The 21,245-nt window shown below is 40.8% G+C and overlaps 2 protein-coding genes across 18 annotated transcripts in view; one reads left to right on the forward strand and one right to left on the reverse strand.

Annotated features, from left to right (window-relative positions):
• The window catches only part of JAKMIP1 (janus kinase and microtubule interacting protein 1), a 265,410-nt gene extending 248,896 nt beyond the window's left edge, over positions 1 to 16,514 (reverse strand). The window contains exons 1-2 of one of the 2 annotated variants that reach the window (XM_050947695.1): positions 16,418 to 16,514; positions 1,753 to 1,897 (exon numbers count right to left, since the gene is read on the reverse strand). The gene's annotated coding sequence lies outside the window, so the exon portion shown is untranslated. The remainder of the gene's footprint in view (positions 1 to 1,752; positions 1,898 to 16,417) is intronic. The other variant, XM_050947697.1, reaches the window with a different exon arrangement.
• The window catches only part of LOC127048201 (high mobility group protein 20A-like), a 33,100-nt gene continuing 28,361 nt past the window's right edge, over positions 16,507 to 21,245 (forward strand). For 13 of the 16 annotated variants that reach the window (XR_007773570.1, XR_007773568.1, XR_007773569.1 and 10 more), the window contains exons 1-2: positions 16,507 to 16,796; positions 17,434 to 17,498. Coding sequence is in view for 11 of the 16 variants with exons in the window: in XM_050947742.1 (XP_050803699.1) it covers positions 16,552 to 16,796; positions 17,434 to 17,498 (310 nt within the window). In the remaining 5 variants the exon portion in view is untranslated. The remainder of the gene's footprint in view (positions 16,797 to 17,433; positions 17,499 to 21,245) is intronic. The other 3 variants (XM_050947746.1, XM_050947741.1, XM_050947747.1) reach the window with 3 other exon arrangements.

The following is a 21,245-nucleotide window of genomic DNA, read 5'->3' on the forward strand; positions in this document are numbered from 1 at the left end:
GACACATGGATGAACACGATATGTTGGGATCAAGTCAATACAGCTTCTGTAAAGGGAAATCGTGCTTCAACAATCTATAAGAATTCTTTGAGAGGGTCAAAAACATATAGACTATAGATTCAGTGAATATAGTGTACTTGGACTTTCAGTAAACCTGTCAAGATCCCCCACTAAAGGCTCTTCAACAAAGTAGGCAGTCATGGGATAAGAGGAAAGGTCCTCTCATGGATCAGTAACTGATTAAAAGACAGGAAACAAAGGGTAGGAATAAATGGTTAGTTTTCAGAATGGAGAGAGGTAAATAGCGGGGGTCCCTCAAGGATCTGTATGGGGACCTGTGCTGGTCAACATATTCATAAATTATCTGAAAAAAGGGGTAAACAGTGAGGCAGCATATTTGCAGACACTACAAAATTACACAAGGTCATTAAATCCAAAGCTGACTGTCAAGAATTACAAAGGGATCTCACAAAACTGGGTGACTGGACAATAAAATGACAGATGAAATTCAATGTTGATAAATGAAAGTAATGCACGTTGGAAAACATAAATCCAACTATATATACAAAATGATGGGGTCTAAATTAGCTGTTACTACTCAAGATAGAGATCTTGAAGTCATTGTGGGTAGTCCTCTGTCTGCTCAATATACAGGGGCAGTCAAAAAAGCTAACAGAATGTCAGAAACGTTAAGGAGAGGGATTGATAATAAAACATAATGCCACTATATAAATCCACGATACACCCACATCTTGAATACTGCATGCAGTTCTACTTGCTCCATCTCAGAAAAGACGTATTAGAATCAGAAAAGATGCAGAGAAGGTGATGAAAATTGATTAGGAGCATGAAACAATTTCCAGATTAGGAGAGATTAAAAAGACGGGGACCGTTCAGTTTAGAAAAAAGTTAACTAAGGGGGGGGAAAAGGAGATATGACAGAGGTCTATAAAATCATGGATGGTACGGAGAAAGTTATTATTTACCCCTTCACATAAACACATGACCCAAGGGTCTCCCAATGAAATTAATAAGCAGCAGGTTTAAAACAAACATAAGGAATTACTTCTTCACACAATGCATAGTCAACCTGTGGAACTTGTTGCCAGGGGATGTTGAAAAGGTCAAAAGTATAACTAGGTTCAAAAAAGAATTAGATAAGTTCATGGGGATAAATCCACTAATGACTATTAGCCAAAATGGCCAGGGATGCAACCCCGTACTTTGGGTTTCCCTTAGCCTCTGACTGCCAGAAGCTGGGACTGGACAACAGGAGTTGGATTGCTCGACAAACTGCACTGTTCTGTTCATCCCCTCTGAAATATATGGCACTGGCCACCACAGAAAGATAGGATACTGGACGGGATGAAACATTGTTCTGACACATGGGTTGTTCGTATGTACACCAAATGTATTAACTTCTCATTTGACAATGATGCATACTGCAGTTAAACGAATAGTCATTAATTGTTTTTTGGCTGTAGGTCAAGACTGAACAGCTTTGGGAGATGAAGAACTTGTTTAATACTTGTCTGGATTGTGCTCTGACTGTAATTAGTATCATCAGTCTCCTATACCATAAAAAGATATTCTAACTTGAAACATAAAACTGATAAGTGCATAGATGACACTGCTTATAAATATCTGGCAATATAAATAATTAACAAGCTATTTTGTTCCACATTATTTATATAGCATTTAGGTGTGCATGATACTGTATGAAATATGCAGGTCAGATATCTGTCAACTTACCATCTCTGGGTCCAATCCTGCTTTTGTCAACTACAAAGAGTGAAGGATCGGACACATGATTTCAATGGGAGCTCAGCAACTCTCAGGATCATGCCCATAAAAATTCTTTGAGTCAGAAACTTCTTTTCTTTTGTCTCATGGGGTGCTACATAATGGAAATAAAATGGAACAAAATAACATATTTGTACTGATGAATTTTCATAATTAGTCTTATCTATGTACTTGTTAGCCGCAACTCTCAGAATCAGACCCTAAGACATAGCAAGGGATGCTGACTATATCAACAAACAATCATGAGAAATGAATTGTCAGATCCACTTCTTGATCGCGCTGTATTTTTATTAGTAGGTATACTGAGATGAAGAGACGTGTCCAGAGTGACAAGTCTGGAGGACCATATATCTGTGGTCAAATAGTTGCACTGTATTTGAATAGCTAATGAATATTTAAATCACAAAATAACCTCTACCTAGATATAACGCGACCCTATATAACATGAATTTGGACATAACGCGGTAAAGCAGTGCTCTGGGGGGTGGGGCTGCTTACTCCCGCGGATCAAAGAAAGTTCGATATAATGCGGTTTCACTTATAACACGGTAAGATTTTTTGGCTCCCAAGGACAGCATTATATCGAGGTAGAGGTGTAAATAAATAAATAAATACAAATAATGCTTAATTTTGAATCCACACAAATTGGAAAAAACATATAATGAATAAAGAAGCCAGGAGCAATTTTGTCTGTACTTCACTTTTTAAAAAATTGCTATGTTTTTAAATTGCCATAAAGGTAAAAAAGTCAGATAATTTGTCCAACTACAGTAGGGTGTCTTTGGATTGTCCACATATTAGTTTTACAGTAGAATCACAGTGCACCATATTTAACTTGACAAGATAGGGTCCCATCTATGTAATCCTGCATACTTTAGAATCTTCTAATGAGTTACCGCAGCCTAAACCAGATATGCCAGGCAGCAAGACCACCGATTTTTCTTCTTTCTAAACAACAGTGAGAACAATTTATTTGTCTAAAATTGCTGCACAATGTAAAGAGTTCTCCAGTTAAAGATTTTGATCATCAATATATTCAATACATGCATGATAATTTCTTTCTCCATTAACTCACATTTGCAACATGGGAGGTTTATTTTTCTTTGCAGTAAATTAGCCAGACTACTGCTACTAATAATCATAACACCACACAGATTATCCATAGCACTTTTCATCAGTGAAGCCCAAAGCACTTTACAAAGGAGCTCAGTATCATTTTCCCCATTATAAGATGGGGAAATCAAGGCACAGGGAGGTGACATGAATTGCCGAAGGTCACGCAACAAACTGATTGCAGGACAAGGACAGAACCAAGGTGCCAAGAGTACTAGTCCAGTGTTCTATTCAGGAGGTCACATTGCCTATCCCAACTAAGAGACTTTCTGAACCATTTAATAATGAGAATAATTAACCATCTGAATTAGTTTACCAAGGGAAGAAGTAGATTTTCCACCACTTGGGGTCTTTAAATTGAGAGTGGGTGCCTTTCTACATGTTCAATTACAAGTTATTGGACTTGATGGAAGAATTACTGTGTGAAGTTCTACAGCCTGTTTTGTAGAAAATCAGATTAATTATTGTAACCGTCCCTTTCGGCCTTAAAACCTTAGAACACAAACATTCTTTCATATGAACAGTTTAGTTTCCTAAAGGAAGCACCCAGTGGGAAACATTCTTTCCAGTTTCAGGCTCTGTCATTCACCCACCAACATGGCAGATGCACAGGGCATTACAGATCATCTGTGGGAGGAGGTCAGCCTTGTGTCATTCAACAACATCTGCCAGATGATCAGGATTGACATTAATGAAACACTAAAGGGAGCTCAGTTCACTCCTTCGTGCAGAAGGACAGCTGTAGTGACAAAAGGCATATGTAAAATAGCGAGAAAAGGTAATAAAAGGGTAGTGAGAGAAAAATGAGAGTAAAATGCTCATAAACATGCATTTCAGACCCGGGCCAATTTCCACAGAACCCCTTCCAGATCCCTTGAAGACACACAGTTTGTGGGACTGGAAAGACAAGGCAGAATGCAGGAGATAGTGATATCACAGTTTGGGATGGGAAAAGGAAGAACACCGCTAACCAAAAAAAAAATTAAGAATGTGACATGATGATTGGCTTATCAGTTTAGTACATGAAGATCCATATTTAATGTTTCTGTGTTTGGTTACAGCCAAGATTGCCCAAAGCTGAGAGTGAACGACAGGGGATGGATCACTCAATGATTGCCTGTTCTGTTCATTCACTCTGAAGCACCTGGCATTGGCCACTGTCGGAAGACTGGACTAGATGGACCATTGGTCTGACCCAGTATGGTCATTCTTATGTTCTTAAGATATTATATCAATTTTTAAAGTACTTTTTATGCTGCACTCTAAATAGGACATGATTCAACAGACTTGAAGGGTATGTGTTATATAGATCATCTTCATTTACCTTAGAAGTCTCTCAGTAACAGTGGCTATTTTTCTCAACACTGTTTCTAGTGATAAATTGCTACTTTACATCACCATAATGAGTACTATTTTATACTGGAGATGTGCTTCACAAAAAGCAGTGTTCAGAGACTCAGGATTTTAAATTTCCACATCTTCTCTCAGGTCTTCTGATTCAAGTCTCTGCTGCTGCATCAGGTCAGCAGATTTCAAGAAAAGAAGAACATCAGCTACGACAGAGATGAAGCGGAGACATGGAATTCTAAAAGCAAAACAAGGCCAGCAAACAACAAACACGGAATCTTGGCTTCAGATGGTAATTATGTCTCAGCAAAGCTAAGGCTATCATTCAGTGAAAAATTCTTCCACCAATGTATCCCTCTACCAACCAAATACAAAACTGCTTCAGAGGATAGATATTTTACATTTATTTTACTAAGATATTTTATCAGAAAGAGTAGTGACTGAAGAAATAAATGGCTTTCTTTTGAAAAAATGATTAGGGTAAAAAGGGTATGAAGGAAGGGAGGAAAAGAATATATTTGGTGACTGGCAGCCTGAGCCCTAAGCTTGTTTAACTATTACATACAAACAGATCAGAGATTTGTTCTGTGATGGGTATCAGGCAGCCTGTGAATCCTATTATCTCTTCTACCACGTGGTCAATCAATCAGTTAAGGTACTGCTTTTTAATCATGAATATGCAGTCCAAACACTTCTATCAGGACAATGGTCTGGGATGTGTCTCAGCACAAAGACTATTTTTGTTAAGATTACCATCCCAAGATTTCCTGAACTATATTTCAGGCATATGATAAGCACCTGGAAAGTGACAGAGAGCGTACAAGGGAATGTGTAACAGCAACACACAAAGCAAGGGGAAAACTAAATCCAACATCTCTTTTCTTAAAGAAGCCATGAATATCTTTCCAGTGGTTACAAATGACCATGCAGCACAGAGCTTGAAGGATTAGTATTTTAATTACCCTTAACTCATCAACTTGGCTTCTCTCTGACTTTAACTACTACACTCTTTTCTCCATTAAATATGGCAACACTATATTCTTTTCATTTTTCTGAAATATCATCCAGATTAACTAACAGTTTGGTTAGTCACAAAAATAACTAAAAACAAAAGACATCAAGTTCCATGTCTATTTTTTTCCAACTTCTATATCAGAGTTGGTCAGTTGGCAAGTGAGGAGGTGATTTTTTAAGTACCAACAATGCAAATTCATGCAGGGGTAGAGGAGAGTGGTCACACATGAATGAATTCTGTCTCTTATACCCAGCCAGTGAAAATAATTCAACAAAGACCAAATTCTCAATCACCTGGCAAGAGCCATTCACTTGGCGTTTCGTACTCAGCATCTCCATAGGTGTGGAGGACAGACTCCTCTCCACCTTTATAGGTACCAACATGGCCATTACTGCAGACTTTAGTTTGCCCTGGCATGTGCCATATCTCTTTTCACCCAATCCAAGACAATGGAGCCACACTGCCAGGGATGTACGAGTCCCACTTCCTGGGTGCTGCTACATAGATCCACAGCATGCAGAGATGTTCTAATGCCCCACTACGTGGCCTCTGCACCCCAGCCCCCTGGACAGAAGAACCACAATACATTTAGAACCCCGAAGGGGTCTATCCATTGAGCGTTTTCCCATGGAATGAAAGGTAGAAGGGTGATGGAGGCCTGACCCTAAGAGCACAGCTGAAACCCCTGCTAGTGTGAACATTAGAGGTTTATTATTAAAGAAAACTATTACTTGGACACACACAGAGCAGATACCTTGAGAAAAGTGACACAGTTTTTAGGGTCGCTTTTCTAGCTGTACCCACACCTAGAGAAATTCCATTAAACACAGACATTGCATGGTATCTGTTAATTATATAACATACAGCCTGATATCCTCATATACAAAGATTATATTTAATTCAGAAAGACAAAAAAAGGCATGTTTGTCAACAGTAATAAAAGCTACACGTTTAACCAAATATGAAGTTATGGCCATGTAGCGTAATCTGAATACAAATATAAATCCATATAAGATTATAATCTTCACATCACATAAATTCTTATAATCATTTTGATACCACACCCTACTCCCAAACATCTATGTCACTAACTCAGTCTTATAAGGACAATTTCAGTGGAGAAGTGGAGAAAGTGTACATTATATAACAGAGAAAACTTCGAATGCACTACATACTGGAAAAGGCTTAACTGCATTTGACACAGGAGGTTGATATTTATCATGAGTGAAGAGGAAGAGAACAGCAGTGAATGAAAAAGCAGGTTACGTAGGAGGAAATTTTTTTTTACTAAAGCTACTGTGAAAATAAAAGCAGATTACCCTGGGGGCCAGGAGGAAAGCATCTGAACAAGTTCTTTTTCTCAAAAGGAGAGCTTTATAAGTGATGACTATAAAATGCAAAGACAAGAAAGAGCTCCTACCGTACATACCTATGGTATCTACATGAGGCACAAGGCATTCTCCCGCTAGACCAATGTCCCATATGAAAGCTAACAAAATAATTTGTTTTCTTCCTGCCAAGCCAATACGTTAAACGAGCACCAGTTTTCAGAACTGTGCTTTCCGTATTATGGGGAACAGACTGACAGGTTTGTCTCCTTGACATATCTCTACAGTGATTATTCCAAGCAGATCAAACTCTTCTGACATCAGAAAATGAAATAATGTTTCTGCACATAGCTTACTATTCCCATCAGCCTGATTCAAGAGAGGAACAGAGTGTTTAAACTCAAATTACAAGATTGTTTCTCCATTTATTAAAAGTAAAGATTCAGGCCCTGATCCTGCAGTTCATTGTATATGACAGGACTAAAATCAATAGGGCTCACACAAATGAAAAAAATCCAGCCATAACAAACTGCAGAATAAGAGCCTTGAACAGCCCAATATTGTTAGAAACGTTATCAAAATTTTCATTTTTAATTCAAAGCAAACTGTTTGCTTGGATCTAAACATTGCACTGCATTGCCTGTGACACTGTTCTAGCACTGGAGAATCAAATGCATAAGTGAAGACTTGAATTCTTTAAATTCATTCGCTTTTAACAATCTAAGTAGTTTTTAGAAATACAAAGTGTTGGTTGTGTTTGTTTAAAGAACATGCAAATTTTAACTTGACGGGGCCCCTTTAAGACCAGCATTGATGACTGATATATAGTCGGTGATCCCTCGAGGTTGAGAATGATCTCTTTCAAAGGTTTTAGTTTTCATGGGTCCTTTGGTGGCTATGGAGTCCGATCCTTGACTCACAGGCTCGTTGGCAGACACTGCAGGTGGTGTTGGAAGACAGGGTTGGGCTGTGATTGCTGCATGACAGTTGTCTTTCCTCTCTTTTCTGGCATTTTTCTGTGACCAGGGCAAGGTGATTTTCCTCAAAAGTTGACATTCCCTCTCTGACAAGTCTTCGCCAGTTATCCCTGTCCTGAGCTGCTGTCTCTCAGTGTGTGGTGTCGATGCCACATCTTTTGATGTTTATCTTGAGGGTGTCTTTAAAGCATTTCTTTTGGCCTCTCTGCTACCTTTCTCCTTTGGTGAGTTGGGCATACAGCAGTTGTTCTGACTGATATATAGTTGATATAGCTAGCAGTCCTGTTAGAAGCATTCCACAATCTAACATTTTAACATATTGGATAAAATGTACTCTGGGAAGAAGGCTCTGTGCACCATTTTATTCACCCCTTAAGCTTAAGTTGGATGAAAGCCTTGGGACCCTTAGGCTCCAACTAATTTTAGTGGGCTTTGGATCAGGGCCCTAATAGTATTTGCCCTTTAAAGGCTGAAGTGGGACATAAGGTCTTCTGCCCTGGTTCAATTTCACCAATTGAAAATTACCTTCAACATGGATAAGTAATAGAAATTGGAGCTAGATTCTTATACTAGGACGTGTTTATGCAGGGACAGGGACCCAGGGATAAGAAGAGTTCTGTGCCAAAATTTTCCCATTTCATCAACAAGGCTACCTACTCAGACACCCACTCCTTCCTATTTTTTCACTCACATTCTTTTACTACTCATCCAGTCTGTGTTTCTCTCACACACTCACCAACATATCCATTTCCCACAGAACCTCTTCAGGCTTGTCAACTCAAGGACATTAACTGGCATAGCTATAGTGAGATAGCTGTTCTGAAATCCTGGATTAAAGATGCTTTTATTTAGGAGTAGAGAGTCTAAAGAGGGAGTTATTCTGGAATAGCTAGAGAAGAACATTATTTTCTTGCTATAGTTATGCCAGGAAATTTTCCCCATGTATTTTGCCTTTGTTGTTATTAATGTAAAGACGAGACTACTAATGTAAAGGCAAGAATATTGGCCGCACAGTCCTCAGGTAGCATGCTACTGTGAGTGAGAAATCCTACAAGCTTACTACAAAAGCCAGAGGCTGTCAAAGCTTCCTATTTAGTACCATGCCATAACAAACAACAAATGAGAAATGCTGCCATGCAGAAATTCCACAAAAATAAAAAATGGGACTGCGTAAGGAGTCAAGGAAAAAGACAAAGTAACATGCATAATACCCTTGGGGGTTCTCAAACTAGGGGTCGGGATTTATAGGGAGTCACAAGGTTATTACATGAGGGGTTGTGAACTGTCAGCCTCCACACCAAACCCTGCTTTGCCTCCAGCATTTATAATAATGTTAAACATATTTTAAAAAGTGTTTTTAATTTATAAGGGGGGGGTGACACTCAGAGGCTTGCTATGTGAAAGGGGTCACCAATACAAAACTTTGAGAACCACTGCCCTACAACTATAAGATAACTTACTACAGGGAAAAAAACATTGTAAGTCACTGCTGTCTGAGAGCCAGAATCTTCAAAATTCCACTCAGTTTGGCACATTCACCTCTCAGCCAGTCACATACTTCCTGCACCAGGAGAGTCAGGACTACAGAAGTCCAGATGGAACAACCCCCCCATACTCCCCTTCCCAATTCTGACATCAATGTAAAACTGAAGTTCCCAAAGTTGTTAACATTCTTCATGACAGCCCTGAATGTCATATTCTTAACAGACAAAAAGAATATAAAAATAAAACCTACAAAAATATTTCCTCACTAGCAAAGAGACAAATAAAATGCGTGTTAAGTGGAGAAAGACAAAACACATTCATATAAATAAATTATTATTAATAATAAATAATAAATAGGTAGGTCAAGATCTGGAGAGCTAAAACACTGGACAACGTTTACACTATTTAATGTAAGAAAAAAAATAAAGTTTACTCTTTACTCTGAAAGAACTCCAGACATTATAAACTCTATGATACAGTAGTAGCCAAAGTTAAGGGATTATGTTGAATAGATGCAGCGAACAAGTTTCTCTCAGCCTATCATTCATGTTGGTCCACTGAATGCTCTGTTTCCCATAGTGAAATTCTGTTTGCATTCATCTTTCTTAAAACAATTCTCATGAGAGCTAATATGTACAAGTAGGACAGAATGCACTTCTGATTTAAATAAAAAGTCAAGGAATGGGAGAGAGATTGCATGTGAATGGATTCTTCTTTAAGAAAGAAAGATCTGCAATGTATTTGGATGGAATCCAGTCAAGAAGAAAACAGTTATAACATAGCCTACATCAAGCCAGTGCCACCCAGCTGTTAATGAAAGATGAAGACAGGATCTGTTCCAATGGAAATGTCAAGATGCAGTTAATAACATAAGAACGGCCATACTGGGTCAGACCTAAGGTCCATCTAGCCCAATAGCCTGTCTTCTGACAATAGCTAATGCCATGTGCCCCAAAGGGAATGAACAGATAAGCATCAAGTGATCCATACCCTGTTGCTCATTCCCAGCTTCTGGCAAACAGAAGCTAGGGACACCGTCCCTGCTCATTATGGCTAATTGCCTTTAATGGACCTATCCTCCATGAATTTACCTAGTTCTTTTTTGAAACATAAGACTCGGCCTTCACAAGATCCTCTGGTAAAGCGTTCCACAGGTTGACTATGCAGTGTGTGAAAAAATACTTCCTTTTGTTTTAAACCTGCTGCCTATTAATTTCCTTTGGTGACCCCCAGCTCTTGTGTTATCAGGAGTAAATAACATTTCCTTATATACTTTCTCCACATCAGACATGATTTTATAGACCTCAATCATATCTGCCCTCAGTCATCTCTTTTCCAAGCTGAAAAGTCCCAGTCTTATTAATCTCTCCTCATACAGAAGCCGTTCCATACCCCTAACCATTTTTGTTGCCCTTTTCTGAACCTTTTCAATTCCAATATATCTTTTTTGAGATGGGGCAACCATACCTGCATGCAGTATTCAAGATGTGGGCATACCATGGATTTATATAGAGGCAAAATGATATTATCTGCCTTATTATCTGTCCCTTTCTTAATGATTCCCAACATTTTGTTTGCCTTTTTGACTGCCACTGCACATTGAGTGGTTGTTTACTGAGAACTATCCACAGTGACTTCAAGATCTGTTTCTTGAGTGGCAACAGCTAATTTACACCCCATCATTTTATATGTATAGTTGGGATTATGTTCTCCAATGCGCATCTGTAAGGTTGCATCTGTGCAGGCTGGAAGCACTGTAAGAGTGATGCTTTTCACCTTTAGAGGAGGGTTTGCCTCATACTCACAGCATCATCTTCCAACACCTCAGCAATCAGTTTAAGGAAGCCGACCTACATCAATATCATCATCACAGATAATTCTCTCCACTCTGTGGGATGGACTTTGAAGTGCAGTTTCATACACAGGGAGGGCAGAAAAGATTAAATGAAGAAAGTATTTTGAATTTCAGGGCTATTCAGAACTAATGCCCAAAGCCAAATATAAAATCACAGTATCAGATAAAAAGACACAAACCCCCATACCCGCCTATATGTATCTGCTTAGATTCAAGGTGCAAGGGAGATTATTTCCCACTCCTCTGCAATTGTCAGTTGGAAAAGAAAAAGGAGATAGTGAGGACAGGGACAAGAGGGTATAGGGGATTGGTAATGGAATAGGGAACCTTGCATCTTTAGCCCATCAGTTCAAATCCAGCCCAGATAGGCAGGGGTTTAAACAGCATCTGACAGCATATATGAAGTGTTATTGTGACCTCACAATAGGAATCCACATAAAAAAATCATTGCAATTGTCACCATCTTGAGAAGTCCCAACGAACAGAATGAAACGCCCCTCGATCTACATGTGGTCACTACAGAACACAGCTAAGGCAACACCGGCAGAGAAGCATACAGAAGATTGCACTATAGCTGCCTGTTCTTGTTCCCATTATATGGATAAAGGAAAGGACTTCAGTCTCGAGGGCCAGCAAGCTGCCACCTAGGTTACTTTGCTTTAAAACAAGATGATGACAGGATACTAGAACAAAATTTCACAGAGAGGGGAAAAAAATGTTCCTTATTCTTACCTGAATAGCTAAATCAAAGCAAGGAGAGGAGTGGGTAAAGCTCAAAATGTATACATGTAATTCCCATTAGCTTTAACAGAAGTAACATATGTGCATCCTGTAGAGGATATTCCCAGAAGACAATGTATTTCCTCTTCAGCACACGCTGAAAATTCAAACTAAAGCAAAAGCGAAACTACAACATACAGCAGCCTCACACTGCCAATGACACTTCCGTGCAGAACAAAGAGGTAACAGTTAAAATAAAACAAGGGTGACTGGAAATATTTGACAGCCAATACCCTTTTAGAGTGGCTCCAAAATACTCAAGAGGTAAAGAGGGACTATGGCTGAATTAAAATGGTACTTTGAAATATGACACATACATGAGTTTCAACTTGGGAAACTGCAGCTTGGGCAAAAGATTGCTAAAACAGTCTGAAAGAAAGTAAAAAAGAGTGAGACAGGATAAAACTTGACAAAGCAAACAAGAGAGTTGCTGAGTTGATCTTGCAATGAGCTACACTAACAGAACCTGCACCTGTGCAGTTAACTGGGACTGCAGTTAACAACACCTGAAAGAGGTTCACACAGAGATGACCAAGCAGATAGCTCCTCTTTTTTAACCTTTACATTGATTGATCAGAGTTTCACCGCCAGAAAAAAAAATTAACTCGATAGTACCATATCTTAGTAAGAAAAAAGATCAAATTATCTTTGCTGCTAGCATTTCACACCAGTCACCCCCGCACCTCCAAAAAAATAAAAGTAAAAAATAAGCCTGTAATGCCAGAGAACTTCCTTCATTTTCAACCATTCCCCACCATTAGACTGACTTAAACAAAGACACTGAACTATACTACCTGGAGGAAATGAAGCTCACCAAACTAGTAATTTGTTTATTTGTTTCTAAAGGCCTCTCACATATTCCTTTAGGTCATGTGTCCTTTGCTAATCTTTCCAGGCTCCTGACCTCAGAAATGTAGTTTCAGTGAATCAGGAGAAACCCAAGTAAATATAGTGGAACATTTAAAAAAAAAAGTCTACATATATTTAACAAAATCCCTCCACAAAGCCAAAGGATGGGGAGGTAGATAAATTAGGGATTGCTAGGAGGCTCAACTGTGTTTTTTCCCTTAATTTCAAAAAAATTCCCCTCCACAGTCTCTTATCATATTATGGAGACTGTGTGAACAATTAACAAAATGCACTGTAACTATATAGTGATATGCTCAAAAGTAGCAAAACCAAGCATCAAACAGCAGGCAAGATAACCTTTCACTCTGTATTCCTGATTTCACAAAGCGCCTTCTCCCAGCCCCTCCACACTCTAAATTAACCTGGAGACAGGTGACTCCCAAAATATATATGTAAAAACTACACACATACCATATTAATGAAAGAGTATGTAAAATTCAGAGAAGGTTGTGTAGAGAAATACGTTACCTCTAGATTGGGGGAGAGATAGGGGACCCAGGCATAAGAAGAGTTCTGTGCCAAAATTTTCCCATCTCATCTCATAAAGGGAAAAGTGAACCCCATGCTCCAGAAGGTTAAGAGAATGGATTTTCAGAACTGTCTCTGAATACAGCAACAGGAGTAAGAGAACTCTGTGTGCTTCCCCTTCACTTAAACTGTAGGTCCCAATAGAGTAAAAAGGGAAAGGACACAGGACTTTAGATGAGGAACTGAGCTACTGAAGCCTTCAGAAGTCTTGAATTAAGATATTCACGGTAAATTTTTTTTCCAAAATTCACCATAATTCACACAAAGCCTCCAGCGGACATAATTGTCCCTGGAATACAGTGGGTTAAAAACTCCAAAATACACACATTCACAAACACAAAATATTATATTGTTTCTGTTTTTCAGAATGTATTCTTCATTTTTCCCTTAGCATTTTTACTTGAAACCATTAAAGAAATTCTCCATTTATCAGGAACTAGGTTTTCAGAATAGTTTTTCAAAATAAAAAGTTGCGAAAATTTTAAAAAATTGAAAGAGAGTACCTTTTTTTTTTGCTAAATTTTTCATTTCATTTCTGAAAAGAGGCCATTTTTCAAAGAAAAAAATTCTCTTACAAAAAATCAGCTCTATCTTGGAAAAATATTGGGTTGGTATCACTTCCTTAACTTACATCATGCACAGCTCTGCAGTTTTACTGGGGTGGCAGAATGAGTTAGGTAATGATGGCTGTGAGATACATTTTTCTGTATTGTTTAGGAAAACGTATATGAGTGGGTGATGTATGTTAATGATTATCCTATATTTGGTATTAATTTTTAATGTACAAATTAGAGATGAAATCTTCATATTTGTGTCTGTTGGCGTATGCCAGTGGTTCTCTAACTTTTGTACTGGTGACCCCTTTCACATAGCAAGCCTCTGAGTGTCACTCCTCTAATAAATTAAAAACACTTTTTTAGTATATTTAACACCATTATAAATGCTGGAGGCAAAGCGGGGTTTAGGGTGGAGGCTGACAGCTCTTGAACCCCCCTGTAATAACTTCACGACCCCCTGAGGGGTCCTGACCCCCCGTTTGAGAACCCCTGGTGTATGTTATTTATAGCTGGAATTAAGGCTGCTGTTAGTTGTTCAGAATGATGGTAGGTTGTGGGTGGATAGAGAAAATGGAAGATGAGAAGGGAAAATGATGAGTAAAGCATAGGTCGGGCATTGAATGACTTTGCTTATTTCCTTGGTTTTTAGAGTATGCTTTGGAAAGCTGTGCAGTGTAGCAACTTACCTCAAAGTTAAAGATTGTTTGTGCCAAGGCCCCATTAAATTATATAATCAACACCGAAATATATTCACATAGGTAGCAGTCAATAAATGTATTATATACTCCATATGCCCCCTTGCACAGTGCCAGTGTCCAACATCCCTGAATACATTCGTCCCCTTTAGCTCCTCAACTGCACCACTTCACTTGGGCAAACCATGAAGTGCAGTTTCTGCCTCCGCCACCTAAGATGTACGGAAGTCAGAGCAGAAACACCACTCCTGGAAACATAACATGCATATAGTATCAGTAGATCAGTAGTCAGCTATCAGTAGATCACTAGTTTCAATATCATGTAAAAAGAGAGACCATATATGCATATTTGCAGGAGCAATGCCTAAGAACGTGATAATGATCTCTGTGAGGGCAAGTCACAAAAGAAGGAATCTTGAAAGGAAGTGGAATTAATTTTCTTCCCAGTCATAAAGTTCACTAGATGCATTTTACAAAATCAGGTTTATTAGGAGGTTGGAAGGGGTTCGGTAGGGGAAGGGTTGTTTGTTTTACATTGATGGCATTTTTTTATTTGCAGGCAACAATTTACATTTGAATCGATTTGAATCATTTAAGGGACTAATGATCTATGGTTGGATGATAACTGTAACAAATTGTAAATATTTAACAGCATAATAATCAGAAAAACATTCCATACTTGCTGGTTGAGAACTATGCCCTCCTTCACTTCCCTTTTTAAATAAAAAATTAACCCCTTCTTCTCCACTGAGCTCCATGCAGTGGCAGAGGCCTAAAATCTGAAGGCTGCTTGTGATGCCAACGTGAAAGGGGATGGGCGGGGGAAAAGAAAACAGTTCTCAAATCTCAGTCAGTCATTAAAGATATATAGACAGGCCAACAAACAGGAATTACATTGAAAATAGATGTCCAAACTACTCATCCAAATCTCCAGAGCGGTTTGTTTTTTAAATGTTGACACAGAAAAGGAAATTTAAGATAACCGATGGCGTGCTTTAAAGCAAGTACATTATATAAATAATGCTTATTAGGAGCCCCATCACCCTCTGAACACCTTGCATAAATGAAGGCCTTATCCTGCAAATCCTTTAAGTGCAGGCCTCTTATCTACTTCAGGAGGAATTCCATGCTTGTAGGGCTTGCAGTTTTGGGTCCAAATCCTGTTGGCCTCTCTCAAATGAATAGTCCCCATTGAAATTAAGGAAAGCAAGATTTGGTGTCAAGTACTGTAATACCAATTTAAAAAGGAAATAAACAGAACAGAAACCCTAAAAATACAGAGGAATGGATATATAGACATAGATAATACAATTGTCCCACCCCCACTCTGAAGGCGAGATGGATAGAGCTAGAGCAATAGCTCCGGCTCATTCATGCCAGCTCCCTCTCCAGAACAGAGCAGTGAGGGGAGCAAAGGGGCTTTGCGATCTCGCTCAGAGAGTTTGTTGGGGGGGTCCCCACCGCTACTTTAAAGGGGTGAACAATGGCACCTAAGGAGCGATGAAATCCCTTTTAAAGAAGCCGCTCCCCAGCCCCACCCCAGCTCTTCTGATGGCTGCTCCAGAGTTGCAGAGGGGTGGAGACCACATTCCGCTGTACAGTGAGACCATCCTGCATCAGGATGAGCATCAAAGGGGTAGCACCGGCGGCCACCCCGCAGCCTCCTGAGTGGGGATGGCTGGGGCAGTTAGGAGGCAGCTTTCCGCAGTGAGCAGCGGCCCGGTGGATGAATGCAGCAAGGTGGATCCCCCAGCTCTGCTCACGGCGGTGCTGGAGGTGGCAGCACAACTTACTGCACCCCACCCAGCAGGGCCGGGGGTCCCGGCGCCGGGTCCAGCTCGCAGTGGGCAGAAGGGTGTGCGGGGAAGGAGGGCCCCACTCGCAACGGGCTACAGACGGGGGAGTAGAAAGGAGCAGCCTGGCACACAGCCCAGTCGTGCCCACCCACCAGGGCGGCACTTGGTACCCACTCGCTCCACACCATTAAAGGCTCCGTGCCCAGCAGTAGCATCCTTCGCCCCCTACCTTCCGGCTCGCTCACCCCGCCCCGGGGAGCTCACCAGCGCCGCAGCGAAGTCAGCTGCCCGCCGGGATTCCTACGCGCTCCCTGGGACGCTGCCCCCGGAGGAACCTGCCGCTGCGGCTATAGCGCTGTCTGGATGCAGCCGGGAAGCAGGCGGCGCCGCGCCGCCCAGTGTCTGCACCTAGAGTCCGGCTCGGGCCCCGCCCATGCTCTCCAGCTGTCACTGCCGACCCGCCTCCGGGAGGCGGAGAGCTCAGCTCTCCGCACGGTGCACGCCCCTGCCGCAGCCCTTCCACTCCCTTTACAGCCCACCGACTCCCTCTACAACTCCGGCCGCCTGGGCCCGGGCGAACGGCCGCCGCGGCTCCCTCCAGCGGGCGGGTGAGGAGGCGAGGCCGGGGCCGGGAGAGCGGCGGCTGCTGTTGTGGGCTGGCCTAGCTCATGGGGTGCTGAGTTACCCCCGCGCTGCAGGAGGGGCGGCGGCCGCCCCGGGGCGGGATTGCACGCGCTGGGAAGGGGCTTGGGCAGCGCTAGCTCGGAGCAGCTGCGCCAGGGCGGGGACTTGGCAGGGCGGTGTGGGGAGCAGTACGGGCGAGGGGCTTAGTGGTACGCCCGGGGCCCAACCCCGGCGGAGGGAATCCTCGTTCTCCCCACCCCCTCCGGCTCACAGCGCCTGCTGCGCGGAGCCTGCCTGGGCCGGCTAGTCTGCACAGAAACAGGCCGCCCTAGGAGCGGGGCAGTTAGCGGGGCTGCCGGAGCGCTCACGGGACGCTCCGAGCACCGCCTGTTCCCCGGGAAGCAGAACGGCCAGATCGCTTGCTGGTGGGCCCGTGCTGTTGGCATTGCTATAGCGCCCCACTACCTGCCAGGCGTTGTATTACTACTTGCCGATTAAACCCCGCGGCACGATCAGCATCGCAGATAAAGCGGGCCTTTAAAGCCAAACTCAAACATAAGGCTCCCAATGAATGAGACTTTTCACTGTAATTTCCCTTTGTTGCCCTGCTTTGTCCAATAGGCATCTTTCTGCAAAGGGTGTGTCCCACCTCTTTTTCACCACAGCTGCTTACTGCCATAAAAGAGGTAGGTGGTAGTGTGCACAGCAGTAATATTTGTTACTCAACACCACTTATATCTAGGTGGCATACTGCTGACTTAAGAAAGTCTGCTTATAGCTTTCAGAAAGCTAGATTCTTAAGTTTTAAGATTCTAACAAGATGCTATACATAGGTCTCCTTTTATTATTTTTCACACTATCACTATCCACAGATATTTGGCACAATTGTCAATTTAATGCAATTGCTAGCATTTTTTCCTCAAGGCCGAACAGTTGTAGTTTCTAATCCCTTCTAAAGTCTTGTTATATTTAGACGCTGCTGTTAAATATAGTATCTGCTAGAGGCTGCCAGGCCTAGGCTTTTGCCTGCTCTATTGTGACCTAGACAGACTGTGACTTTTATCTGCTGCTGTAAATTGACTTTGAGCACAGCTTTGAGCTTTGCTTTTGGAATATCCACTTTCCAGTATTGTCATCCTCTGCTGGTCATTGCTACAGAGCACTCTGGATCAGTTGGTAAAATGGATGAAAGCAAACAGTTTTTCAGTTCAGCCACATGTAGGCTCATCCATCTAGGAACAAAGAATGGAGACTAAGTTTAGAGCGTGGAAGAATCTGTCATGGGAAGTAACAACCCTGAAAAAGATTTAGGATTGAGGGGTCAAGTCACATGAACCCACAGCACATACACTGTCATAAACTGGATGATGCTTTAAGAGTAGCTGAGCTCAACCACATCTGTCCAGATTACCTACCCCAGCAGCAGCAGCAGTTGGTCCTGATCATCTGGGTGATGTTTTTAACAGGTTTGAGAGAACTCCCTTTGAGAGAAATCATAAGAAGCAAGTTGGGCTCTTGTGGAAGGACTCCAGGAAAATAGCCTGGGAGTCTGTGCTCTATGCCGGAGTCAGAGGGCATGTCTGCTCTGCAATTAAATACTCACAGCTGGTCCATGTCATCTGACTTAGACCCTCAGGCTATGGGGATTTTTAGCTACAATATAGCTCTTCAGACTCAAGCTAGAGGCCAGGCTCTGAAACCCTCCCTCTTTAACGTTTGTTAACAAGCAGCTAAACTTTGAGCATGTCCCCTCTGGAAGCCTGAGTCACATGAATCCCATGGGAGGAAACTGAGGCAGAGACCACCTGCAGCACAACACTTGGCCGGGAGGTGATACAAGAGGGCAGCTATGCCCTATATGACAGGGATTCTAACATGTATAATCAGTAATATTGAAAGAGGTTGTTACCTCTGTATTTGGCACTGGCGCAACTGCTGGAGTCTTGTGTTCAGCTCTGATGCCAGCAGTTCAGGAAGGATGTTGATGAATTGGAGAGAGTTTAGAGAAGAGTCCCAACAATAATTAAGAGTGGCAAACATGCCATATAATGGGAGACTCAAGCAGCTCAACCTATTTATCATATCAAAGGGAAAGTTAAGGAATGATTTGATCCGTCTGGAAGTACCTACATGGGAGACAGAAATTTGAAAATAAATGGCCCTTCAATCTAGCAGACAAAGGCATAACAAGATCTAATGGCTGGAAGTTGAAGCTAGACAAATTTAGTCTAGAGATAAGGTGCAAATTTTTAACATTTAGAAGTAATTAACAGTTGGGACAATTTACCACCAATCATGGTGGATTCTCCATCACTGGCAATTTTTAAATCAAGATTAAACTATAGCATATCATTTAGAAACATCCAAACAAGAAGGAATTCAAGGAAGTCCTCTAATCTATGTTATACAGAAGGTCAGTTTAAGTGATCACTGTGGTCCCTTCTGGCCTTAAGTCTGTAAAGTCTATAAAGGCCTGATTAGCATAACTGGTCTTAGGTACTTCCCATTGTTTCAAGATGTTACATAAATGCCAAATATTAGTTTTATAGGAAATGTAAATAAATGTGAAGTATACAGAGGATTCAACATGATCTAGTCCCATTGTCCTTTATGAGAATTTATGTACCAGGCTCATGTCATCAAAGAGAGAGGATGTTTTTGTGATCCAGGGGGAAGAACCTATAGGGTAATAATCATGTTCTGTATTAGAACTTGGGCTCATAACTAGTACTTACTTTGCAGTACTTGCATTATTGCGCAATACAGCTGTTGTTCTGATTCAAATAAGATGTCTAGTTTCAATGCTGCACATGGCTACCATATTAAAGTCAGGTCCTTTCTGCTCTTCTTTGATATCTGTCTTAGTGAAGGTTACATATCTCATGCTGCATCATATAAAACTAGTAGCCTGACCAGCAGTTTGTTGCTCAGTAAAATAAGATAAAACAGACTCAAGTGTTCACTTCCTGCACTCAGTCACAAAAATGCATGAGACTAGTACTGCTTTGTCAAGATCAGTGGTTGATAGATAGCACAGTGCCTGAGGAGGCAGCAACAACCAGATTTTAATTAATTTTTCAATACTTAGTGAAGCATATGACAGAGAACACCTTATATATGAAAGGTGCTATATAACAGAGGTTCTCAACCTTTCCAGACTACTAACACCTCACTTAAAAACTCCTTGCTTACAAAATCAGATCTAAAAATCCAGAAGTGTCTCAGCACTATTACTGAAAAATTGCTTCCTTTCTCATTTTTACCATATAATTATAAAATAAATCAATTGGAATATAAATATTGTACTTACATTTCAGGGTATAGTATATAGAGCAGTATAAACAAGTCATTTTACAAAATTTTAGTTTGTACTGACTTTGTTAGTGCTTTTTATGTAGCCTGTTGTAAAACTAGTCAAATATCTAAATGAGTTGATGTACCCTGGTTGAGAATCACTGCTATATCACACCTATGCAAGAAAATGTTAGGCCCTGCCTTGCTTCCATTGAGGCTGATGGGAATTTTGCCATTTAGTTCAATGGCAGCAGGACTGGGGGGACTATAAAGAGCAACTTTTGAAATAAAATAATTAAGTCTTTTACTATCTTCAGAACTCAATAGTTTGGAATTACAAAGGCACTTTGATTTCCTTATATCCATATTCCTAAAGAAAAGATATTTCAATAGTAAGGAAATACACTCTTCTTCTCTTGTTGTGATTTTTTTAAAAATACTGATGCTCTGATCTTAAAGAACCTGCTCTTAAGTCTGGAGCTCACTCGCAGCATAGCAATGTCTTTATTATGAGTTGTCCTGACTCTACATGAACTGCTACAATTGAAAATCGGCCTGTCACAAAAACATTTTTTAAAATCTACCGGCCCTCACTCTCTGTTGAAAGTCAAGTTGTAAGAAGTTCTTAAAAGTTCAGCTCTGAATAATTACAACTTAAACTTACATACCGTCCTTCATGAAGAAGGATCCCAAAGATGTTTCCAAACTGATTTATAAAAAATGGATCAAATCCTGAACTTGTGAATTTAGAAAGCTCTCATTAATTTATTTATTTATTTATTTATTGTGTTTATTGAAAGTCAGATGCACAGGTCCAGAAACAGACTTTAGCTTTATATTTTATGGTTTTCAGCCATCACTGAAATGCAGCCACCTACAGGCAACTGTTTAATAGTACACAGCAACATTGCAACAATTATGTACAATATATTGCCATATTTAAAACTTCTCACAGCTTGACAATGAATATTGTAACTGTTCAGGACAGGAAACGAAGAACAAACTATTCGTAGGGGGAACTTAAGGGAGGCAGAATATAATTATCCACTTTAAGATAATACGAGTTGGTCATTTGGGTAATTCGCATATGTGAATGACTTTTTTTTTTCTGTGAAGGCTGATTGCAAGACCTTTATTTC

This window comes from Gopherus flavomarginatus, chromosome 3 (genome assembly GCF_025201925.1).
Source record: "Gopherus flavomarginatus isolate rGopFla2 chromosome 3, rGopFla2.mat.asm, whole genome shotgun sequence".
Taxonomy (NCBI): Eukaryota; Metazoa; Chordata; order Testudines; family Testudinidae; genus Gopherus; species Gopherus flavomarginatus.